The sequence below is a fragment of the Vicugna pacos genome, chromosome 20, assembly GCF_048564905.1.
Source record: "Vicugna pacos chromosome 20, VicPac4, whole genome shotgun sequence".
Classification (NCBI taxonomy): Eukaryota; Metazoa; Chordata; class Mammalia; order Artiodactyla; family Camelidae; genus Vicugna; species Vicugna pacos.
Window position 1 is genome coordinate 12900033 of NC_133006.1, and position 26425 is coordinate 12926457.

The 26425-nt window shown below is 43.7% G+C and overlaps 1 protein-coding gene and 1 non-coding gene across 3 annotated transcripts in view; one reads left to right on the top strand and one right to left on the bottom strand.

The window, feature by feature from the left end:
* The window catches only part of CLIC5 (chloride intracellular channel 5), a 129152-nt gene that overhangs the window by 23477 nt on the left and 79250 nt on the right, over nt 1-26425 (top strand). Inside the window, exon 1 of one of the 2 annotated variants that reach the window (XM_072944879.1) lies at nt 21385-21768. The exons of the other annotated variant lie outside the window; for it this stretch is intronic. Within the exon in view, the coding sequence (XP_072800980.1) occupies nt 21706-21768 (63 nt within the window). The 5' untranslated portion in view covers nt 21385-21705. Of the gene's footprint in view, nt 1-21384; nt 21769-26425 lie in introns of those variants that run through there. 2 annotated transcript variants of the gene reach the window in all.
* Nucleotides 18591-18694, bottom strand: LOC116284764 (U6 spliceosomal RNA). The gene has a single exon (XR_004194428.1). It is a non-coding gene; the product is annotated as a U6 spliceosomal RNA (small nuclear RNA).

Here is a 26425-nt window from a genome sequence, read left to right on the forward strand (position 1 = left end):
ATTACTTACTAAATTGTTTAAATAGACATATTTTTTAAAAAAGAAAATAAAATTACTTTGAATGGGAATAACAATGGAGTACATTTTATCTGGCTTAGTGATTTTGACTTGGGTCTCATCTTGTCTGATAAACAGGGACCCCATGGACTCAATGGCATTAAGTCAGTTTACAAAAAAGTTCCTAAAATTGAGAGGTAGACTGTCTTGTCGCCCAGAGGCCGATGGTTTCTTGGAGCCCAGCGTCATGGAGAATGCCCCCCTCAGCCGCCCCCGCAGAGACCCCGACTCTGTGAGGGTTTCATGAGGTCACACTTGCTCTGAGTCAGTCCAGGGTGAGTCATCCCTCCCACATCTATGAGCGGAAGGAAGGGACGGAAGCAAGAAAAATAATCATAACTTGGTGGTTATTGTATTCAATAAAGTAAGTTTCACGGTGTCCAGCCAGGTGGCAAAATGATAGAAGCCAGTCTTTCTGAAAATGTAAAATGGAGTGTGTTGAATCAATATTTTTTTAATATTTAAGAAAGTGTTGTCAAATGCATTTATTTTCTTACCTCTTGGAACTGCCTGTTAAAAAGAGGCAGCTAATTACTCTGGCCAACTTTGTGGAAACTTGACACAGAGTCTTGGGAGTGGCATAAAAAATGTAAGAGGGCATTTTAACTCTCAGGGGAGGGAGGGGATGGAGAGGGGGTGGCTGCCTCCTTCCTGCTCCAGGTCAGCAAACTCGGAATTATTTATTTATGGAAAGTGTGCTAGGGGCCAGCGGGGTTCTGGGGAAGCTGAGTGTACAAGAATGAAGTCTTCAAACAGAGCAGATGACTCTCCCACAGCCTTGATGATTTAGGGGAGAGTTCTGAATTTGATTTTCATTGTTCAATGATGTTTCCAGATCCATTTTGAATCTAAGCTGTGGATTGCTCACTTTCTTTGGCTTCAATAAGATAAAATTTAGGTTGTAGCTTTTGTTCATTGTGTTGTAATCCTAGGAATGACTGGATATGCATTTTTACACCTTCAGTAACTCTAAGGCCCCCAAAAGACAAACCCTGGGAGAGAAATAGGTGACTATTTTAACAGGAGAATCCAGTTCCCCAGAACATCCTCATTCAGGCTCACCCGAAGGAGTCTAGATTCCCAGCGCTGACAAATCGGTCTGCTCTCCAGGTGTGCAGCAAGTCTCCATTTACATTTCACCTGTGCCCTGAAGGTTCATGACAATGATCAAAGTGAAAGGATTCAGAATCACAGTATGAAATTTCCAGATGTATGTACATTTCTAGAGAGGCGTATAAAGCCCCTCGCACAGTACCTGGCCCACAGAAGCCATCCTCCTCATCCTCATCACCATCACAGCCAACTTGGTCAGTGCTGCTGAGGCAAAATCATGGGTGTGATTCATGGGTGGGCTTGGCAGAGTCACAAGGTAGAAAATCCCTGTGAATTATACACTTTAAAATATATTCCTGCCTGTCAGTCAGCAACCGTACTCCTTGGGAAAACAAAAAATGAAAAACCTATTAAGCAAGGGAGAATGTGTATCCAGAAGTGTGGGCTCAGCCCCAGCCCTTCCGGCTTGGTGGACATTGTATTTTACCCACTGGAAGAGGTGGGTGGTGGAGCAGAGAAGGTCTGGGTCTGAGGTCTGGATTCTGGCTTTGTCTCTGCCTCTAATGAGGAGCAGAGAGACCTTGGCCAAGCACTCACCTTTCTGGGCTTCTGTACCCTCACCTGGCAAATAGAAATTTAGACTCCATACTTTCGTTCCTCTCGGCGGACAGCCTCTGTGATTTTTTTTTTTTTTCCCCTAATGGGGATTGAGCCCAGGACCTTACACACGCTAAGCAGGTGCTTTACCCCTGAGCTATATACCCACCCTCTGTGTTTTGTTTGTGATATATCTATTTCATTCTTTTTGTCTTTCCATTTACCATTACCAAGAAAAAAAAGAAAAGAAAAAAGGCAGAGGTGATAACAAGCAGGAAAACAGCGCCCTCTAGAGTTTTTCAGAGGCATGTCTGTATTGAGGATGTGAGGGTATGAGAAACCCCTGGGTGAGCACCTGGGGGCGCCGGACTTCCTAAGGCCCACCTTAACCTGCCTGCTTCTTAAGTGGGCCTTGCATCTTTGTTTCTTTCTTGATGGGAACTGAGATTAAATTTCCTTTGAAAAATTAAAGGATTCCACCAAAACCAAAAACAAGAACCCTAGGGAAAACTTGGAGGTACAGAAACCCAAGTTAAGCAGGAAGCTATTGAAAAAAAATTAAGTCCAACCTGGAGAAAGCAGCCATTATTTCTTTCAAAGATAAGTAACATTTGATGAAGTCTTTAGTGTTTCCATTGAGATAGTTAAGAAAACGTTCAGAATATTTAAGCAAGGTAAACTTCAATATTTTATTAATGTAATCTTTTAATTTTTTGAAAATAAGGGGTTTTTTTGGAAGACAATTTTAGTTTATATTTTTTGAGTTTATTATTTTTCCTGAGATGAGGCAAAAAGAAATAAAAGCAAACATTATTCTCTCCTAAACAACAGAGTCACAGAACGTCACAACTCACCTGGACTAACCCTCCCATTGTAAAGAGAAGCTGGTAGCCCAATGCTTTTGTTTCTGATCTAAAGCTCTCGGTACTTTCTGGAAAAGTGCGTATAATTGAAACTGCAATGATTGTACTCAACACAGATAGTAATAAGCATTAACTTACTCTGTGCCTGGCACTCTGCCGTGGTTTACAGGGAGCACCTCATGTACTACTTGCAACAGATCCATGAATTTGTTACTCTTGTTATTCCCGTTTTCCGAATGGAGAAATGGAGGTGCAGAGAAAGCAAGTGACTACCCCCAGTTTCACAACTTAGCAATACTTACGGGCTTTCTCTAGTCAATGGCAAGCCTAACTCACATTCAAATCAATAGAGACATATTTAGATGGATACCACTAGGTTTTTTTTTTTTTTATGACCTCTTTTGTTTTGTTTTGAAACAACAACAACAAAATTATTTGGTTTTGAAAGCTCTTTCTAACCATTGTGAGGCACAGAGAATTGGGATGGGGACTAAAAGAGAGACGGTGAATGATCTCCAGGGAGAGGCTGGGAGGTGGCTCACCCCAGAATCAGCCTGTTAGGGACCAGTTATTTGGAGTGAGGTGTAACTTGAGCTCAATTGTGACCCTTCATATATTGAATCTATTGAGCAAGTATAAATACAAGGAAAAACTGAATTCATATTGAACCTTTTTTAAGCTCTATGCACATGCGTTTATATTTTCTTATGTTCTTTGGTTAAAAAAAACAAAACCCACACTGCCTAAACACATGGTTTTGTGTTGGCCTAACACCGTTTTTTCATATGCGTATTTCCTCGTGTTTCACTTTGAATAACTGCATGATATTATTCCATCACCTTGATTATTGTGATTTGCTTAGTCATTTCCCTATTGTTGAGGCTTTGGATTGTTCCCAGTTATAAATAGCACTGCTATACCATTTCCAGACCATTTTTAATTTTGGAAATATTTTTCTGATGTATATTCCCAAGAGTTTAATTTCTGTGTCAGAGTGTACAATATATTATATTTTCTACTGCGCATCGCTTGATTGCTTTCCAGAAAGACTGAAAAATAAATTACAAGGCCAATAGCACTGAATTTTTGACACTTCATTTTCCTGGTTTATCCACCGAGAATGATAGGTATCATTTTAACTCTTTTTTTTAACCACACCACCATCACAACCACTACCATCATCGTCACCTTCACCAACACAACCAAAACCAGAACCATTACTACCCATCAGCTACCATCACCAACATTGTCATTCACTACCACCATTACCATCATCTTCACAGCAACCACCACACCACCAGTGGCACCATCATCACAATCGCCTTCACCAGCAAAACCACCACCATCATCATTCATTGCTATCACCAGCATCAAATCTACCAACACCGCCAGCACCACCACCTCCATTACTTTCACCGCCACCACTGCCATCACCATGACCTACTACCATTACCACCACCGTTAACATCACCAGTCCTCATCCACCACTGTTACCATCCCCTTCACCACCGCTAGTGCCAGCACCAATGTCTCCATCATTATATTCCATCACTGCTATGTGCTATTAGTGGAATCATTCAATATGTGCCAAATACTGTACTTGATGTACATCATTTACATTAGTGATTTTGTCCCCACAGTAACTCCTGTGTGTATATAATAGCCTCATGTTATTGAACAGAAAACTGATGTTGGGCATTTAAGACCCTTGATCAAAGACACAGATTAAAAAGTGGCAAGACCAGGATCCGGGTCTCTGTCTAACTCCAAAGCCCGAAGTGCAGCCTGCACTTCCTTTAGTCAATGGACTGTGGTGTTTCAAAGTTCTTTTGTTTGCATTTCTTTAGTTGCTGTTGAGACTGAACATTTTTCCATGTGGCGGTTTATTGTCTGCATTTCCTTGTGTGCAAACCCTCCATTTATTCCCTATGACCTCATTTTGAAGGAGAGCTGAATATTGATCTTAAATAGTTAGACCAACACTCTGAGGTTCGTTGTCACAGCTTAATCTCGTCGATACAATTTCAGCACCTTCCTCTCACTGAGCAATCTGCCTTTTGGTGAATCCCTGTCTGGAACCAAATACCAGTGCTTCCTGTGATTCTCCAGTTATATGCCCCCTGTGCTGTCAGCTGCCCAGCGATGACCGCATCCCCAGGGCACAGCTAAGATGGGCAAGACCTCCGCAGTGAACCAGGGGAGGCCTCTGACAATTCTGAAGCTGGTCCGTTCCTCGCGCGTTCACTGATTTCTTTGCGAGCACAGCCCAGCCGTCCACACTGTCGGGCCTTTCTGCTCGGTGTCACAACTGAAGTAATTTGTCCTTTGAAACTGGCCAAGCATGCCATTCAGTCGATAAACTGTGATCAAAAGCTTGTAGTTTTGATTTTTGAACCAAACTGAGGTTTGGAAGTCCATTTGCAAAATAGACTTGGTGCTGTTGTGAGTAAAAGGGGAATTAATTGATAGTCAGTCACCAACCAGAGTGACAGCGGTGTTCTTTTTATGCGGGCGGTGCTTGACTATTCATGAGGGAGGCAAAAGAGGTAAAATATAACACCTGCAAAAAATATTAAGACCTTCTCAGGATATACAAATACTGAATCCTGATGTTGTGCACCTGAAATTAATACAATGTCGTGTTGTGTGTCGGTTCTATCTCAGTAACTTCTGATGTTACGACCTGAGGTTAAATAAGAGTTGCTAAACTAAGGATGGAAAAAGACTTTTTGGGGGCATTTCCCCCCTCTTATTCTTCTGCAGGAAAATCTTAAAATCAGTTTTTCAGCTTTTATGGAATATACTACGGAGACTTTGATTGTTGTCTTATTTTTAATTTGGGAGTAAGGGTGGACAGAAAATCTGGAGCTCAGGGATTCCCAAGAATAAAACCTCCTGTATGATTTTTCAAAACAAGCCATCATAACACTTATATTGCAAAACACATAAGGCTTATCAATCTTGGACCCTTGGGAATCCACTAATAAAATACTTGATGTTCTGGAATGCCGCTGAATTCCACCCACATGCATTCATTTATTCAACAAGTACTTTCTGAGCACGATTCTAGCACTGTAGGTGCTCCGTGGAGAAACAGAAGTGTAAGAAAGACATAGCCCAGTCTCCAAGATCTCATGGTGGAGACATAATTTACAGAGTGGAAGGAAAACTAACAACAGAACACAGTTTAGGATTCAATAACCAGGGTAAAAATAAATAAATCACCAAATGATAAATCAATGCCAAAGGAAACAATGGAAGTGACCCTGAGTTTCCAGAGGCATAAACTGCCGTAGGCAGAGGGGGTCAGAGAAGCATCCTGGCAAAGTGGGACTTGAGCATCTGAATACAGGGAGGACATCGGCCAGGCTATTGAGCGGAGAGGGGTGATTAAGAACCCACCCTGGCTGTGACACAGACACCAAGTGCGCTGGTGAGCCCCTCCTCTGTCAGACAAGTGGCCATTAGAGTGACCTGACTAATTGTGCAAACTGACCAGTTACTTCAGCCCAAACGACCAAAGGGAGAGCCCAGGATAGATGCAGACAGCTCACAGGCTTGATGTGAGTCAATTACTAGTTTGCAAACACAATTCTGAGCAATTCAATGTCCAGAGGCAAACAGACCCAGAGAATGGTAGATGTGGAGGCACTGACTGGGGTGGGAGGGGGTTTGAGTTTTGTCATTTAAAAGGAATGGAAGCATCCAGGGATGGCCAGGTGTCCCTAAACAGCCCATTTGTTTAACAATGTATTCTAGAACAAATGACTGTATGTGTCACTCAGTCAAAGTGCCTTTTCCTTGAAGGGAAGTGTTTTCTGCTCCATTAGCTTTTTTTCTTCTTCTTCCAATATTAGTCAATGACTTGAAATTTTCTGTTGCCTTTTGAGGAAAAGATCAAGGCACAATATAAAATAGGAAAAAGGAATTGACTGGTAGAAGCCAAGAGATCTGAGTTCCTGACCTGGTTTTGCCATTGATACCCTTTGCAATTTGAGACCTGTCACTTAAACTTTCTAGATCTGCTTCTCCCACCACCACAAGAGGATGGCAACATTGACTGCCTTCATTATCTTACAGGGTTATTTGCATATGAAGTAAGAAACATTTTTTTTAATGTGTTGAGCACCTACTTTTAATCAAGTATTTTCGTATTCTTTTTTTTTTCCAAATTCTTTATGTCATTTAATGCTGAAGAATATAGTCCACATTCATCCATAAAGAAACTACAGACGACTTGGAGAGGTTACAAAAGGACTTGCTCAAAGCCACACAGCTATTGCAACCCCAGTTCTCCAAACTCTGTTACCGAAGGCCTGATGCAGAGTGAGGCCAAGCGATACCTAACGTCGGAGTTTGGAGCAGAGAAAGGTTTACTGCAGGGTTGAGCAGGCTTATGCCCCTCAAACCTCCAAACTCCCCAAAGGATTTCAGCAAAGCATTTTTAAAGGCCAAGTGAGGGATGGGGGCCGGTATGTGATCAGCTGTGCACAATTCTCTGACATCGAGGTAACAGGGTGGTCAACATCATCAATCCTTAGGCACCAGGAGGTCTAGGGGCTCATAATCATCGAGTAGCTAATTTCTTCCACTTGGTGGTGGTTTTTAGCATCTGAAAAAGTCAGGAAATATGCATGAGATTCTATTATCTGGGTACTTCAGAGAGAAGCTACAGCAGAGGATCTGACAGAGGGGTCTGTCCTGGGAAGCCCCCGTAGGGGTCCTACTCGGTTACAACTCTTCCATTTAATGCCCCAAGGACATAGTCTGAGCCCGAGCCCTGCCTGCCTGCTCTGTCCTCCATCGGCAGGGGGCTCTGTTGACTCCGAGATCTGAGACAGAGGGATGTCGTCCTGTCTACCTGGTTGAGTTTACACCAAACTGTCCAATGAAGCTACGGCAGAAAACAGGAGTGCTTGCTGGGACGTGACGTGGGGTCCCCATTGCCAACACCTTTTTAGCCTTCCCCAATATGTTCACCTTCTCTGCCTGAAGCTCCTGTGTGGGCTACCTGGAGAGTACGTCTCACCTTCCTTGTGTGGAACTAAAAAGACTCTAACAAGCAGTTGCCTCAACTTTGGCTGCACAGACAACAGCTGGGGAGCTTTAAAAACAAGCCCAGTGCCCAAGCCACACCCCAGACCAAGGACATCAGAATCTCTGGTGATGGAGATGGGAGTAAATACTCCAATAGCCCCCAAAGCAGTCAAGTTTCAGAAGCACTGACCTAAAGAACAAAGAGAGCATCTCCCCAAGGGCAAATCTGAGCATCCTGTATTTTAAGATCCAGACTCTTCAGTAACAAGGAGAAATTACTCTGGCATCATCTGGGTGGGTACCTTTGTTTGTTGTTTGTTTTATTTCTGTTGTATTAGCAAGTGGTGACTAGGAGTCCCAGGTCTCTACCCTTGGTCTTCTTGCTCTTAGAAGCCATTGTTGCCTTCAGAAACTAATAACCCCTTTTCTTTTTTTATTTTTAATGGAGGTACTGAGGATGGAACCTCCTGCATGCTAAGCATGCGCTCTACTACTGAGCTAGACCCACCCAATTACCTCTTTTGTTAATGTAGCATTTTATGGCCATCTGCTTGGCTTGTTCTTAAGATACCATTAAATGGTCAAGTGTAGTTTTTTTTTTTTTTAAAAACTTCTTATTAAATAGAGATGTATATTGGTGGTGATCAGTCCTCTGGTTATAATGAAGGAAGTCTACACAGGAAGGATGATAAGGGAAAGATGCTCCCCAGATACGGATAAATCTACAGATTAAAGTCATCTGTGGATAGAGATGCCATGTTACCAAGTGCTACTCCTTTGGCATTTGTTTGCTCTTCTCCAGACAGGGTCTGTGCAGCTTTCAGAATCAAGACTTAAAAGCTTCCTGGGCTGATATCATCAGGAAACCGGATGGGTCTTCCTGCGTGTGCAGAAGACGGATAAGAAGTCTGTGGAGAGACGCAGGGAAGGGTCCAGCGCCCGCGCTCTCCTCCCCGCTGCTCGCGCTCTGCTGCCGGGACTCGGGCAAGAGAACCACGGGGAAGGGGGCGGAGCTTATAAAAGGCAGATTGCCAGGTTCCACCCTCCCCTTCGGTGTTTGTGGGAGGGGCCCAGAGGAACCCGTTTTTGAGATGCTTCCTGAGTGCTTCTGAAACAGACTGTCCTAGGAAACTCTGCTGGCCCCATGCCCTTCTTGGAAGGCGGCCTCTGTGCTATTTATGAAAATGCAGATGTACCAGGACTGAGAGTTCACCTGGCTCCTCTGTGCTGCGGGCAGATGTGCCAACAAGGGTGGTGGAGGGCGGTTGGGGGGGTGGAGGATTGGTTCCTCCATATGTGCTTGTGGAGTGATCAGAGGAAAGTAGGACCTGCTAGTGTGAGAGTGTCTGTGGGGCATGAGGGTCCTGAATCCAGGGCAAGTCTGTAGAAGAAGAGAGAATTGGCTTCCCAAAGACAAACGTGATTTACTTCGCAAGAATAGGGGTCCATGTAGCCCGAGGGGGCTCTGACAGGGATGGGCACAGTCTAGCTGTCACGCCTGAAAAAACAAATTTCAAGCAATGTACAAATCGAAAGTTGTAAAAAGTGAAAGTGAAAATTTTCTCTCTACCTCATCCCATCATTCTGAAATAATCACTGTTTATAGTTTAGTGTGTAGCCTTCCAGGCAATATATGTATAATAGAAAATGACATATATTTGACAAAAATGAAAGAAATGCATGCATTCTTCCACAATTTATTTTCTTTGTCCATTAACAATATATCCTGGACATCTTTTCTTGTCACTCCATCAGTGTCCTTTCTGTGACATCCTTCTTTATGTGGATGCACCAAAATGTACCCAGTCTCCTACTGGTAGACATTTAATTTGCTTCTAATTTTTTCGTATTTCAAACAAGGATGCCATGAACATCTTTGAACATACATCCTTTGCTCACTTAAGAATTTCCTATCAGTGGACTTGTTGGGTCTTCATACGACCAAACTTTGTCTTCAAATTTGAAGGATAACAGCCCCATCCAAAAGATGGTACCGATTTACACTCTGTACCCATACTGCATGTATACCCACCATTTTTAATGAATCTCTAAAGATTTCTACTAACTCAATAAGAAAATCTCTCATTGGTACAATTTCAGTGTCTTAGCCAAGTGGTATGACTTTTAATATATTTATTAGTTTCTGTGTTCCTATTTTCATGAACCGTTCATATCTTTTGCCCAGAGTCAAGGCTTACCTTTGTGTTTTCGCACATGTTATTTTCTCATTTTTACTGTGGCATCTTTTGGCAAAGAGTGACAGTCATACATTGAAAAGAGTAAATGTCATAGAGAGGGTGAGGGTCAGGAGAGCCATTTCCCACTTAATCAAGATATCAGAACCAGCCACTTAGCATTAAAAAGCACTGCTTTTATTTTTCAGTGCATCACACCTTTAAGAACTGGAGAAACATATTCTACAAAGCACCATGATGGAAGAAAATAGGATCTTAATAAGGATTTGTTGAACAAATGAGTGAATGTGGACAGGTAGATCCAGATGTCTACCATGAGCTTGAGCAGGAGGAAACAAAGATAAGAAACACCACGCTGCTTTCTAAAAGTTTGTTGGGGCTGTGGGCGTGTAAAGTGATGATTATGATACAGGAAGCGCTTAATTGAGGGATGAGTCAGTTCCTCCTGTACTTGAAGATCTTAGCTCTAGAGGGCAACAGACACAGAAACAAATAACTTCAATGTAATAGAACAAGAATAGAGATTTGCATAATGTGTAATGGAGGCATGAGTTTTAAAGGATGAGAAAGAGTTTGCTGGCTGGGGAAAGGTGAGAGTGTTTCAAGTAGTGGGAGCAGAGACATGGAGGCAGGAAACAGCAGAGTGTGTGTGTAGGAAATCAGTCATCTTAAGCTTCCCAGAATCTTTATGGCCTGAGGCCAGATGAGTTCAGATGGGCAGACAGGTCACAAGCCATCACATTATGGTCCACACTGAGCCACTGAAGGCTTTTGAGCAAGGGCTGGTGTGACCCAGTGGGCATTATGAATGGCTCGCTCTGGTCACTGGGCAGAGAATGGATTTGAGGGGCAAGGTGAGGGGCCCAGACAGAGTGCAGTTAGGAATGACCATTCAGGCATGAGGCAATGCACCTGCGGCAACAGGGGTGAAAAGCGAAGAGATTTGAGAGTAGGGACTTGGTGACTAATTGGATTAGGGATGACGGAGGAATTAAACCAAAATAGGGTTTGGTTTCTGGTTTGGGTGATGGGAAAGATGACGGTGTCACTGACTGGGAAAGAAAACACAGGATAAGGAGATAATTTGGGGAAGAAGATTATTTGTGTGATCATTTGAGAATGTTGACTTTGAGGAAACTGGGACGCCCAAGGTATTTAATCAGCACGTAGTTTCATATTAGCACGAGGCTCTTGGGGAAGAGATAAAGGTTGAGAGTTAAGATCTGGGAATGAATGAGTGAACTCCGGATGGCCCTGGATTTCCAGACAGGGACCTCATGAACCTCATCCATAACTCACTCGTAACCAGGCATCACTCCCAGAAGTTCATTGTCCCTCTGACGGCCCATCACACTGCAGATCTGAAATTAATTTGGGCCTAGATCCTTGAAGGTCCTTTGTTTTTAGGGGAGATGTTCTCCCCTGAGTCACAAGATTGGGAGCAGGTGGCTTTAGCCCTCATCTGTCAGTGTATCAGCATGCATCAGTTTCTCATTTAATATTTGTTAGTTTGAATGACCCAGAGCCTGACTTTCAGGGAGATGTGGTACAGGATCAAGACATGAAAGTACATCAGAGAGTTCCAGAGGCCAGTGCTGGCTCTGCCACTCCCAGGCCCAGGGAATCTGGGCAAGTTATTTTACCTCCCTGAATCCAACTTTTCTGATCTTGTTAACATGGAAATAACAAGAAACATACCTGTTCTACTTTTCACGGCTGCTGGCATGATAAAATAAGAAGTCTTTTTGGAGGTCCCATGCAAATGCTGTCATTGTTCAAAGATGTCTGGCAGAGAGCCTACGCTTAGTAGGTCAACAGTCATCATATAAACTACCTGAAATACGCTCATTCATTTGCTTGGTTATTCAACCCATTTCCTCAACAAATGCCCATCAAGCGCCTGCTCTGTGTGAGGCTCATGGCTGGTAATGAGAGGACCACGGACGTCATGAAAAGACATGTGGACTGTTAAATGCATAATGCTCAGTGAACGAAGCCCATCTGAAAAGGCTACATATTGTATGATTCCAGCTGGATGACATTCTGGAAACGACACAACTGTGGAGACAGTTAAAGACCCCAGAGTGGTTCCCAGAGGCTAGGGAGGAGGGGATGATGACGAGGTGGAGCACAGAGGGTGTTCAGATCAGTGCGACTGCTCGGTGTGACACTACAGTGGTGGGGACACGCCGTTAGACACTTGTCAAAACCGATGGAATGTACAAGACCAAGAGCGCACCCAGTGTCAACCTTGGGCTCTGGGTGATGAGGACGGTCAGTGCAGCTTCACGACTGTAGCCCATGTGGGCTCTGGTGAAGGATGCTGGTGGGGAGGGAGGCTGTGCATGGTGCAGGGTAGGGGGTACACGTAACTCTGTCCTGACTGCTCGATTTTTTAGTGAATCTAAAACCATTTTTAGAAAGTCTATTTAAAAAATGAGAGAGAGAGAGAATGGATTGCGTATGCCTTCTAGGTCACTACAGCTTACTGGAGTAGAGAGGAACATAAGCAGACCTTCAAACATCCATCAGTGGGAGGTGTCATTATGCTTGCATCCAGGATGAGCAGGCTCCTTCCCTTTTTATTGTCCTGATATTTTGTCTTCATTTGTGACAAGCACATGCAGAGGGTCAGTACTGTTTATTGTTCAGACAGGACCCCCTTCAGCCTTATTTACTGCAGGGTAAATGGTCGCCCCGTGGTGAGTGGCTCTGACTGCCCGTAGCCTCCCAGGACAGGGACGAGGTATGCTGTGCAGTCAGCACCCACATGGCTGGATGCACAGCATCCTTACGATGAGGGGGAGGGAGCAGAGGAGCTGGCCTTGACTAGTGAACTTGGCCAGACTACTTTGGCGTGGCTGTTTTGCATCCCTCTGCCTTTTAATTTGATGACGTCCCATGGGGAGTCGGGTGCGGTGAGGAAGGCACAGCTTAGGTCAACGTTTGTCCCTCTGGGCCTTAAGATTGAGAGGTTCCATTAAGCATTAAGTCTGGTGTTTACTGATGCAATTACCCTGTGCTGTGTGGACGGGGCATTAGTGACTGTTCCACATTCAGTTCTATTCATCCAGGGACTTAATTTTATGAGAGAGGAAAAAGTGACAATGGTTGGCTTTATGAGATTCCAAAAGAGCAAGGTAAAAAAGAATTCGTTTTACTGCAATTGAATGAACTTCAAGGCATTTTTTAAAAACATAAAATCACTTTCATAAAATATCAGCCTTTGGAAGCGGGCTTGCTGCTCCCCGCATGCCCTAGCCTGGTGGAGACGCAGCCAGTGAGCAAAACCAAGTGGGAGGGACCCTGAGATGAAAAACTTTACTGCAAAGGAGTCTTAGACTACTGTCTGTCTTTTGTACAGGGGTGCAATGCGAACCTTTCCAAAGTGTATTTAACTGAGGAAATTATCCATCGTTACAGAGAAGTACAGAAAGTGACTGGCTGCAAACTCAATGTACCTTCAGTGGAGCCGTCTTTATTTCTTTGTGCTAGAACTCTTTCACTGAATGAAAGCCTCTGGGCAGATTTTCTCCAACAGTGTATTGACGTTACAAAGGCGGCAAAATGTAATTACATAGGAAAAGGTGAAAGTGTGATTCCACGATGTAGACCCTAGACCTTCAGTTCCTCATCATAAAATGCTTTGTTCTGTCTACTTCAGGGCCCTCACACATGCTGTTCCTTTCTCTCTTCCCTTCGGTCTTTACATGACTGGCCCCTTTTTATCATTCAGGTCTGGGCTTAACCCTCCCCTCCTCAGAGAGGCCTTCCCCATGGACACTGCACAAAGGAGGTTCCCCCATTCTCCTCCGCGATTCTTTAGCATTGCAACCCAGATTCCCAGATAGTATTTTTCCCATTTTACAATTATACATCCATTTCTTTGTTTACCTGTTTGTTCCATCTCCCACGATGAACTGAGAGACCCACCAGGCAGTCAGGGGTTATGCACCTGGTTTATTCCCTGAGGTAGACCCAGTGTTCCCAGGAGTATTTGGTGTAAAATAGGTAGTCAATAGAGCAATGAATGTGAAAATGATGAAGTAACTTTGGCCATGAATGTCTCAGTGGAGGAGGACTCATTTGTGAGGCAACTGGTGTAGATCAAAGTGCTATCTGGTTATAAAAATGTGGACAATGAGCATCTTTTTCAATATCAGGTCTATGTCAATTCTGTGTTTTCCTAAAACACATTATATCTCCTCAGCTAGAGGGGCTGAGGACTGGGAGCACTCCATGCGTGTTTTAGGCACTGTGAGCTCCTTGGGAAGGGGGCTGGGACTTACCATAAATTTATCCCCAGCATTGAGCACAGTGCCTGGTACGGAACAGCCGACCAAGGTGTGCTTGCTGCATTTAACCAAAATGAGATATTTGAAGTGCTTTCTGCCTTCTCCCTGGAAGAAGGAAATTGAAACAATTCAAGGTAATACTCTGTGATTTTTCTGTCCAAGCTTTGTGGGTGTAGGGTTAATCTTCCTGGCAGATCATAAAAGATTGCACAGTTGGGGAAAATATATGACAAAAATAGAATCAAACCTTCCTCCCTGAATATAGGTTAAAGAGAACCACTTATTACTGTGCTGCAGAAATAAATTTCTTCTGTGTCAGCTTAGCTCTGACCAGGTAATGATGCACAGAAATGTTTTATTCTATTTCTCTGAGTTCCTAAAGTAGAGAGAAAAGAGAAAGATACAAGGAAATATATGGAAAGAAAGAAAAGACTCAAATACATATATGTTTCTGGAATTTTTTTCTCTGCTAAAAAAAAACACAATCAATTCCTGGAGACATTGTTTTATGATTTTATCATTTTATTCTGTAGCTCTATGTGATCACCTTACATCTACACACAAGACCTTTCTCTGTAACTTTGTCAATTCCTGAACATATTTTTATTTTCACCTTGTATCTTAGCTCATGAGCCTGAAAAGACTATATCGTGTTTTTATGAGGATTAGAACCTTAAGAATATACTTTGTATTCATCTCGGGATGCGGTCACCTTTCTAAAGTGCATCACCGTGTTGTTGAGACCTTTTTTCTATCATATGGAACAGCTCTTGCCCACAGCCCTCTTTCTTTATACTGTGCAGGTTCTAACTGTTGTGGATATAAATCTCTAGTTGCATATATCAGAAAACCCAACTCAGGATGGTCTGAGCCAAAAAGGGATTTTTACTGACCATCAGGATAGGAAATTCTAGGCACCCAGAGGTCCAGTCACTCAAACAGTACACCAGAACACAGTCTTCCTTGCTCCATCTCTTGGCCCTTTTCTTTCCCTCTCTGTTGACTTTACTCTCAGTCAGACTCTTGTCTCAGCAGTGGCAAGATAGTGTAGGCAGCTCCAGGATCATATCCTAGTTTCTCTGTAAAGAAAGGAAGAATTTTCTCTTAAACACATTTCTGACCAAAGTCTCAGAATTGAATCTCATTGGATCCAAGTTGGTCATGTGTCCATTTTGAACCAATCACTGTGCTTAGAGGAATTCGGTGCTCCCATTGGCCAACATGAGTCATCTGCCCACCCCGAAACTCCACTTGAGCCTGACAGGCTGTGAATGGAGAGGATGTAGAATCTTAAGGAAAATCGGGGTCCCCTCTAACAAAAAGGTGAATGGATTCTAGCTGTCAAACATCGTAACAACCCTTCACTTTTCCTTTCAGAACTTTATTCTGTTGGGTCATGGGCATCTGCCCACTTTCCTCAAAACATTCTGCATTCTGCTCCCACTTGTATAGATGCTGACTTTCCATCCCCACTGCCCGTCACCTCGCTTCTCCTCCACCCTGGTCCTCTTTAACAGCATGCCTTTTTTTGAGTTATTAAAGGCTGTCTCTGCTCAATTGGCAAAGTGAACCTATTGGTCGAAATAGAACCAGATGTGTGGGTAAGAGCAATATGGGTCAACAATTGTTTTGGAATTTTGTTACATATATTTATCTTGGATGCTATCCAAGTTTTTAAAACATGGATTAGTATTTTTATGTGATCTTGCTGTGACTAATGTATGAACTTTGCCATTGAGGGAGGACCATCACCAGAGCAGCAAACCCTGCCGAAAATGCACAGTGATGCAACAGAACATGACCTGGGATCACTTTTCTCCTGCCTTTTGTCTCCCATGGTTTTGCTTTCTCTAGGGGCTGGGCATTTTTTTATTTTGTGTGTGCCACTTCTTAGTCCCTGTTTCTTTTTTTCAGCTCATCTCTGGGTGTCTCTTAAGTTTAGCAGAGCAAAGGAGGGTTCCAGAATCCTCAAGTCTAGTCATTTCTTTTCTAAGACTGGCCATTCACTGATCCCACCAATTCAATAAGCAATTTCTAAATGTCTGTCAGTATCCAAATCTCATCCAACCACATCCTATTTCACATACACAGTAAAGCACTGGTGGTTAAGAAGATGGGGAGACCTGGGCCAGAGTGCCAGATAAATGATTATAATTATCTGTGTGGCCTTGGACAAGTTACTTAACCTCTTTGAGTCTTTGCTTCCTCGTCTGTGAAATGAGACTAACAGCACCTGTCTCGTTGGGTTATTATGAAGATGAAGTGAGCTAATAAGGGATTCAGAGTTCCCACACACAGTGGCCTTTTGGTAAATGTTAACTATCATTTTGGTTGTATAACCCTCTCCTATGTTTCAGTTCAAAATTAGAATATTTATAAAAACTCCGCACTGTAAAGTCTATTTCACTAACATCAGCCTTGGAGTATTATAAGCACAGAATTCCAAGTGGAGGAGGAGGCTGTGAATAAAAGACGTGCCAGTTATTCATTAACTGATTCCATCAGCCATTATTTAATGAGCATGTACACTGTCCTGGGAGTATTATCAGCTTGCTTGCAAGCTGATAGAAAGGGGCAGTTGCATTCTGTGGGTTATGCTGAAGGGACACCAAACTGGATTCCTGTCCTCAAGGACCTTCCACTCTTATGAAAAAGACATGACTCGACCCATGAAGGAATTCCAGGAAGGAATAATAATAGGAGTTAAGACTGCTCAGTTTCAGGAGGGGACCTGTACACAGCGTATTCTCAGAGGGTTCTAGAAAGAGCATGTCACCCCCAAAACACAAGGGGAAGGAATAAGTAATGAGTGAATCAGCAGGATGAGTGACAGTTGTTGACATGGACTCTGGGCTTCAGTCCAGCCTACTCCCTGGCCTCTCCCTGTGCTGAGCACAAGCAGGCAGATTGCTGTGAGGACAAAGATCACTGGCAATGTTGGACACACCCGAGAGCACATTAGTTTATAAAGGAACAGAACCAGAGACCCAGCCCAATCCGCCTCACAGCCCAACCTGTGACCTCATGCAGGTGGAAGGACCCATCTTCCTTTGTCTACACCCACTAGGTCCTCCCACAGAGACATGATATGACCGGTGCTTCCACCGGTGTCGTCAAAATCGGTCAGTCCCCTCAGCTGGAAGCTGAAACCCTTGGGATTGTCCAAGAGATCCTCTGTAGAGAATGTAAGGGTGGAACGACCTACTGCTATAGAAATAGCTGCTACCCTGGGCAGAATGAGTGGGTTCGACTAAATATCGTTAAGTACACAAGAGTAGGAGCTTGTCGTGAATGATATGCTTACACTCTGGTGCTGGGTAAGGTGAACGTTTTGGGAAGATCTTTTAAGGATCATCATGGTTTCTTCTTCATCATCATCATCATCATCATTATCATCATCATCATCATCATCATATATACACATTCTTTTTCTCTTGTAAATATAGCTAGAAGTTTATTAATTCTATTGGTCTTTTCCAAGAACCAGCTTCTGGTCTCATTAATTTTCTCCACTGTTTTGTCTTTTTAAAGTTCTATTAATTTCTGTTCTTATATTTATTATTTACTTCTTCTTCTTGCTTTGTGTTTCGTTGGCTATTGTTTTTCTAATTTTTTAAGGTGGAAGCTTAGACTATTGATTTGAGACCTTTCTTCTTTCCTAAAGAGAATATTTCACATATAAAATTTATATATGTTATACCTATACTTACGTGTGTTATACACATATATGTAATATATTTATAAATAATACTTGTATGTACTATACCTATACATTTCTTTCTAGGTACTGCATTAGCTGCATATTTGTCTTTTCCTCCTTTCAGTTCTATTACTTTTGCTTTATATATTTTGAAGCTCAGTTATTAAGGACATACACATTTAGGGTTGTTGTATCTTCCTGATGAGCTGACTCTTTTATCATTACATAATCTCCCTCTTTATCCATGATGATCTCCTTGTTCTGGAGTCTGCTTTGTTTGGTATTAATACAGTGACTAACTTTCTCTTGATTAATGTTTGCATGGTATCTTTCCTCATATTTTTACTTTAATTTATCTATATCATTATGTTTGAAGTGAGACTCTGTAACAGCATAGAGTTGAATTTTGGATTGTTTTTTTTAATCCAGTCCAACAATCTCCAGCTTTTAATTGATGTGTTTAGACTATTTATATTTAGTGTAAGTATTGAAATGGTTGGATTTATGTGTGCCATTTTATTACTAGTTTTCTGTTTTCCCTTTCCCCAACTTTTAGATGATTTGAATATTTCTTGCCATTACATTTAAATTTTTCTATTGGGTTTTTTACTATATCTCTTTGCATAACTTTTCTCAGTCTGCTGTGAGTTCATAGCTTACCACTTGAAGTGAAGTAGAGAAACATTACAACAAATAAGGTCCTTTACCTTCACCCTTTATGTCATATAATTGAATCTGAATACATTGAAAACCCCATCAGATATGTTATAATTTTTGATTTCAACAATCATACAAAAATATGGGTGTTACACAGATTTGCATGTTATCCTTCCCTTGGGGCCATGCTAATCTGCTCTGTATTGTTCCAGTTTTAGTGTAAGTGCTGCCAAAGTGAACATTTAGTATGTTTTTGAAGTGCTTTCCTGATAAGGATTTAACCAAAACTTGCACCAAGTTTATGAAACTATGATTATCAGAAATACAGTCTATGATCAAGGAAGTGTTTTTCTCTGAAGAAAACTGGAACTGACTAACCAATTTTGCTTTGACATTAAAGGGCATAAAATGAAGCCTTTTAAATCTGGAACTTATAAAGCAGAATGTGAAATTAAAAACTAGAAATATGCACAGAAATATTTTATGACCAAAGCAGAATATTTTTCAAAATAAAAGTTTATAATATTAAGATAAGCAGTTACCTGCAAAGATGTTCAGATGGGAGGTATTATCTGGAAATTAAAAGGGAACTGCTTCATTTTTCAGTAAGTGGTAGATATTTGGAGAAAATGAAGTAAAAGCCAACTCTGTCAGGTGTGGGATTAAGGAAAGTGGAGGTCATGTCACATATTGTTTAGCTCATAGCCAAGAAAATAATCACATGGGTAAGGCATCTTTCTCTCTCTCAAAAAAAAAAAAAAAAAAACCCTCAAAGGCATTTTAGCATATAATTTTATACCTCTTCCACACTGCTATTGCAAATATTGTCTGTGGCCCCATGCGGGAAAGTGATGAGTCTGTAGTGCACGCAGCGCAGCGAAGGTGGCTGTCTCCCTCTGTAACCTTGTCCTTCCCAGAGTATGCAGTCACTGGCTGGGAATGTACAGCTGGGAAGGTGACTGTTTCTCTAAAGGCCTTTGGTGATGTAAGCCCGAAACCAAGGAGGAGAGCAGTTAAACCTCACCTTGACAAAGCTATCGTGTATCGTGTACGGTGAGGAGACATTGCACTTGGATTTTATGGGGAAACAGCCTGTCGTAAAGGGTGGTCATCTTCTCTGCCAATCAGGTGCCTGACCATTCTGGAAGGTTCAGCTGTAGTGCCTTCTGCTCTCTGAGGCCTTTCTCTCTGGCCACTCTATCCGTGGTGAGTAATCTGTCTATGTGCTGACTTATGTAGCCCCTCCATCTGCCCAATTCATGCGGCAGCCTTAGTTTTCCTTTTATGTGACTGTTATCCTGAAATAGATTTTAATCTCCATTAAGACCAGGGCAGTGTCTTTTGTGTTTTTCGCCCAGAGTGACTTACCCAGTGTGCACTAAGTTTGAGAGAGGCAGTTAGTAGAGTCGTTAAGAGCATAGGCTCAGTCTGTCTGGGTTCAAATCCTGATTCTGCTGATTCCTAACCAAATGACTAGGGGCAAGTTACTTAAAGACTCTATGCCCCAGTTTCCCCACTTGTAAAATTGGGATAATAGCCCTATCCATAAAGATTAAATAAGTTAAGACACATAGAGAGCTTAGCATTTTTTGCCTGGAACCTAATAAGTACTATTACTTACTATTAAGTGATTAATTTTTTCTTAGAAAGCTGTGGAACAAATGTATATTTGTAAGTAAAGCAAGATAGAGCACAAAAAGGACTGACTAAAGAGAAGGCAAAGAACACAAACAGAAGTTGACTAGATTCCAGATGCAAAAGACTTAGCACCTGTTTTTTAAAGAAATAGAGGGTGGGACTGTAAAGTGGTACAACCACTTTGGAAAACTGGCAGTGTTTACTTGAGAAGAACATTCTTAAATTCTAGAACCAAGCAATTCCACTCCTGAGTGTATAGCCAACAGTTGTGTGAAAGGATGTTTGCTAGAATGTTCATAGCAGCCCCCTGGTAATCATTAACTGAAAACTATGCAAATGTCCATCAATGGAAGAATGAATAAATAAATTGTGGCAATAAAAACGGATGATTTCCAACTACATACAGCAGACTGGGTGAACCTTACCAATTTAAAGGCAAGCCAAGGAAGCCAGACGCCAAGGAGTTTATACTGTGTTTATTGTAAAATTCCAGGCCACACTAACTTGTGCTGTTACAAGTCCAGATAATAGTTACTCCAGGTGGATGTGAGCAGTGTAGAGCAGCTAGAGAGGAGAGACCAGGAGGAGCTTCTGGGGGTGTAGCTAACGTTTTACTTCTTCATCTGGTGCTGGTTTATGGATGGGTTCAGTTGTGAAAATTTATTGAACTGTGCACTTAACCATATATGCATTTTTCCAATGCATATTATACTTTACTAAAAAACGTTTAAAAAGAGGACAGAAATAAATAAGAACAGAAAAGGAAGAAAAGAAAAGGGAAGAGCAACAGCCCAGAAGGTTAAAGAACATGGATCTGGGCTCGGGCTGCACCTGACCGGGTTGGCTCACCTCTCTATCTTACACCCCACCACCCGCAGCCCGTCCCTGCCTCCCTCTCCCCGCTGACCTTACTCGGTTGGTCGAGCACGAGGCGGGCAAATGCACATTTTTTCAGGGTCCTTGCGTTCCCTTCCCCGCTCTCCACAGCCCCTTCCCACTCTGAGCATCGCTAAGGCCGGTAGAAGAGTAACTTGGAAGAGCTGATGCTTCATTAATGAAACGTAAGGCTTAAAGCCATCTCTCTTCCCTCCTCTCTCCTCGTCTCCCCTCCACTCCCTCCCGGCTCCAGCTCTGCCAGGACATCCTCCGCCCGCCTGGCTGCTGCGGGTCCGCCGGGTGCGGGGTGTGGGGTGCGGGGCGGGGGCCGCGTTCGCGGGGAGCCCCTCCCGCCCGCCCAGGCTGACCCCGCCCCGCGGCGCCGGCTATTTTGGGCGCTGGCGGCGACCGCGGGATCACTGCCGGCGGCGGATCCTGTGACACCTCCCAGTGCGCGGCACTTGTTGCTCCCAGGACCTGCTGCCCATCCCTGAGCCCACCTTTCCCTCAGGTCCCCTGTCCCCTCCTGGCTTGTCCCCTTTCCGGGTGATCGCCGGGGCCCCCAGATCTCTCAGGCACTGCTGTCACCGGCTTGAGACATACATTAAAAACCGATAAATAAACGCCGCTCCGCAGGGGGCCCCGCTGTCAGCAGCAGCAGGAGCAGGAGCGCTGACCCGGGCGCCGCTGAGGTGGCGCCTCCCCGGCCCGGGACTCTGGCCCCGGGCGCCGACGGCATGACGGACGCGGCGACGGCTAACGGGGACGACAGGGACCCCGAGATCGAGCTCTTCGTGAAGGTAGGTCGGCGTCCCCGCGCCGCCGCACCTGCGGCTCCTCCAGCCCGACTCGCGGCTCACGCGGCCGTGCGCCCAGCGCGCTGGGACACCGGACCCTCCCCAGGGAGCGCAGCCCAGCCCTGGCGGTCCCCTGGGTGGCCTTTCTGCGAGCCCGAGCCTCGCTTCGGGGCTCCCGGGCGGGAGGGAGTCAGGTGCAATCTGACAGGTGGCTGTCTTCCTGGAGAGTCGGCCCCAGCAGTTTGTCAAACCCACCGCGGGACCTGCGGTTGCCCTGCTCCGGTGCAATTTTGGCTTGTCCTGAAGGGCATCTCCAGGATCAGGGAGATCCCTCCTGGAGCCCTGAACCTTTCTTCTAAAATTGAGGGTGAGGGGAAGGAAGAGAGAGAAAAGAAAACAGTAGGGATATAATTATCTTTGGCAGAGCAAGTAACGTTTCTTAAAATCCCCCTTTCCTCTTTCACTCAGAGCTATTAAATGAAAGCAAAAGGCACAAAGATGTTTTCTTGCCCTGTGACCTGCAAATCAGAAAACCGACGCTCCGCTCGCCCACAATATTATTATTGTCAAAATCGCGCTTCTGCAGGATAGTGTCAGGAAATGCCCAGGGTAACCTGGGGCAGACTGGGAGGAAGGAGCACAGTGAAAAAATTAAATTCAGTCGCCTCGCTCCCTGGGCAGAAACAGTCTAACGTCAAAAGCTGCTACACTTCCTTTGCAACCTGTAGGAGGAAGGATGCAGCTGAGGCAGTGTTTCCCGGCCCGCGAATGTAATAAACATTTGATAGGTCCTTGGTGCCGACACCACAGAAACGGGGAAACCTGAAGCCGTAGGAGAGTTGCCTCCAGGGCAGTGCAGAGACAGCCGCCAGGACCTGGGGGAGGGGGAGGCGGCAGGCTGCCTGAGCGCTGAGACCTTTCACAAAGGGCAAAAACCTTAGAATGCTGTTTCTCTAGAAATATGCAGGTAACTGAGAAGGAAAGAGAACTTGGTGCCTGTTAGGGGCCTCCTGGCTCAATTTAGAAGGCATATGTATTCGGTGGAATGGAGGGGAATACATATATATATATTCCCAGGAATGGGGAATATGGTGAATATATATGCCTTTTAAATGTGTTTTGGACAATGGATCCTTATCGACAAGCTAATTAAACAGATTTTGGCAGAAAGTATAAGATCTGTATGAACCTTGATAACAGCTTTTTGGTCTTTGTTACCTTTTGATGCCTAAAAACTAATAAATCAGCTGTGATTTATTTTGCATCTGGGCAATGATCTGTCTCTGTTGGCCCAGCCTTTCACGAAGGTTTGTTAAATTTTTTCCACTGGGTTTTACATTTTTTGGAGTTATTTTTTCAAAATTGTCCATAGACATTGCATTTGTCTTTTAGTGAGACTTAACTTTCCCCAACCTGTTTCTCTCCCCCCAAATGTTGCTTTTGTGGCGTCTGTGTCATTTGGTTTCCGGGACCCCTCTGGGCAGGACTTCCAGGCGCTGTGGCAGAGCCGGGATGGAAGAGGGCATGTCTTCTCGGAGGCTGGGCAGTGTCGGACCCAGGGCCGGACAGGCTGCCCTGGCCCCCAGCGTCCAGGCCTGCGGTCTGCGGAGCGAATAGGGAGAGCTTTTACAAAGCAGGGAATCTTGCTGCTCTTCTTGAAGAAAGCTACTCTAGGACTTTCTCAGATTCCCTGGGAGCAGGTAGTTTCACGGTGTCAAGTTCCTGAAAGGTATCTGAAACACAAATTGACTCTTTTAGAGCCAAAGGAGCCCTTTGCCCTACTCTTAGGTGAGCAGGCCATTCTACCTGCACCTTCTGAATTTCATGCTGGCAGCTTGGAGGTTTTCTCCATTTATATTAAAAGCTCACTTTGCAGCCCCCAGTGCCTCGAAGAATTCTAAAGTACCCGTTTTTGTCATTTGTCTTTTCCCTAAAGGAATGCAACCCCTGAAAGGCAAGCAGGCTTCTCGGCCAGTGCACAAACCAGATAGAGGGGGAACAACAAAAAAAATCAGATAGGAAAGTTCTTTTGATTCCACCCCCCTCCCTTTTGAGCTTCTGGTTAGTAGTTGTCATTTACAGGTGAAGGCTGAACATAATTGCAAAATAAAGATGCTCCCCAGGCTTTGAACGGTTTCATTTTTAAGAAGCAGTGTACTGATTTACAGAATCGGGCATTTGCACAGTTTGACGTTTCTCTTTGCTGCGCGATTCTCATGAAGAGAAGGGCCTTCTTGTGGAAAGTGTCAGGTATCAGAGGTGCTTTCTGCAGGGCCCAGCAGGGAGGTTTCCAGGAAGCCTCCTAGGCTGGCTGGCCTCACCCAGGAAGAGTTGTGATGTGGTCATCTTTGACACTCCCATGAAGGGACCGCCAACCCAGCCTGTCCTCTGGATGTGTCATTCAAACCCTCCATCATCCAGTGAGTTTCAAGGATGTACGATTCTGTGCCACATCAATTGATAATCAGTATCTGTTACTCCTGCTGCTGCTGATAATAATAATAATAATAATTTTTAAAATAGTGGCATTTTAGGACTTATGAAGCACATTTAAATACCTTATCTCATTGAGTCCCCAGCATCCTTGCTCATGAGCCTTGATTCACTCACAAAAAGTAATGAAAACAAATAAAGGTAGCTCCCAGGGACCTCGTGAGACATCATGCTGTCAGAGCACTTGGCCAGCTGCAGTTTGCTCTCCCTCTAACAACCTCGGGGGCTAAGGATGATGATTTGTCTCGTTTTATGGCTGAGCAACACATGTGTGCTCAGAGAGTGTACATGAAATGCCCCAAAGTTGACAGTGAATAACATTGTGAGCTGGTCCTCATCTAGCAGCTCAGACTCTAAATTTCTCACTCTTTTCCAAACACCTATATGTCAGGTCTTGCACCTTTTTTCCCCCCCTTTTCCACTGTGGTTTAATACAGGATATTGAATATAGTTTCCTGTGCTACACAGTAGGACCTTGTAGTTTATCTGTTTTATATATTGTAGTTTGTATCTGCTAATCCCAAACTCCTAATTTACCTCTCCCCACCCTTTCCCATTTGGTGACCTTTTGTTAAGTTTGTTTTCTATGTCTGCGAGTCTGTTTCTGTTTTATAAATAAGTTCATTTGTATCATTTTTAGGTTCCACATATAAGTGATTTCACATGGTATTTGTCTTTCTCTGACTTACTTCACTTAGTATGATCATCTCTAGGTCCACCCATGTTGTCACAGATGGCATTATTTCATTCTTTTTTATGGCTGAGTAATATTCCATCATATATATACCATATCTTCTATAAAGATGTCTGTTGATGGACATTTAGGTTGCTTCCATGTCTTGGCTATTTTAAATAGTGCTGCTCTGAACATCGGGGTGCATGTATCTTTTCAAAGTATAGTTTTTTTTTTTTTCCTGGATATATGCCCAGGGATTGCTGGATCATATGGCAACTCTATTTTTAGTTTTTTTGAGGAACCTCCATACTGTCTTCCATAGTGGCTGTACCAAATTACATTCTCACCAATGGTGTAGGAGAGTTCCCTTTTACCCACAACCTCTCTAGCATTTGTTATTTGTAGACTTTTTAAGGATGGCTGTTATGACTGGTATGAGGTGGTACCTCACTGTAGTTTTGATTTGCATTTCTGTAATAATTAGCAATGTTTGAGCATCTTTTCATGAGGTCTGGTACCTTCTTTTTCCAAGTTAGGTTCTTGAGTGCTTCCAAGATGACATTTATTAGCGACTTACTAACCCATCCTAATGTGGTCATGCAACACTGTTCAGATGCCTGCCCATCCCTGCCCTGCACTCCATGCCTCTCCCTTCCAGGGAACGTTCTAGTAGGGACGTTTAAGAGATCATTTACCCCAAGTTTTTCATTTCTTCATCTGTAATTAGAAAGGTTTGAGTAGGCCAGCTCTGATTCTAATTCCCCGTAACAAATGTGGATGGGGCAGAGGAGAGAGAGGAGCTGGGTTCGAGTCTGGTCTCTGCCTCTAGTTAGCAGAGTGACTTGGAACAAGTTCTGTAACTTCCATGAGTCTCAAGACCCGCCTCTTAAGACAAGAGAGTAGTTATAAATAATGTGACCGTATCATTTAGTGTCCAAACCAAGACACTTCTGAGAGTGAAAGGAGGTGTCACCAACAATGAGCCTGGGACAACAGGGGTTACCTGGGGTTGTTCAGGACATGTAACCACCCTAGTTATGAAAATACTGTCCCCACAGACTGGCTGTGAGGAGGCCACAGGAACAAAGAGATGAAAGCACTTTGTAAATTGAAAATTGCTGTGAACGCACTGGCTTTGGTAATGCTGTAAATTCCAGGGCAGGTAGAAGCATTCTACTAGGATCTGCAGGTCCCTGATTTGCCTTAGGCTAACAACGGCCTGGCTGCTTCCTCACTCTCAGGGCTATTTTGAGAGTAAATGAGATCATAAGCAGCTGGGACTTTGATCACAAAGGGAGGACAACAGGTTAGAGAATTGAGAGGGGCCGTGAATATGGTTTATTGAAAGAAAAAAAAGAGCGAGGAAGCGAAAGCAAAACAGAAAGTGATTTGGGAAGACAAACGCAAGATGTGCTGCATAGTTAGATCAAGACATACCTCCCACCTCCGTGGGCTCTGCCACCCCCAGTCCCACCCCTGGACCCTAGATAT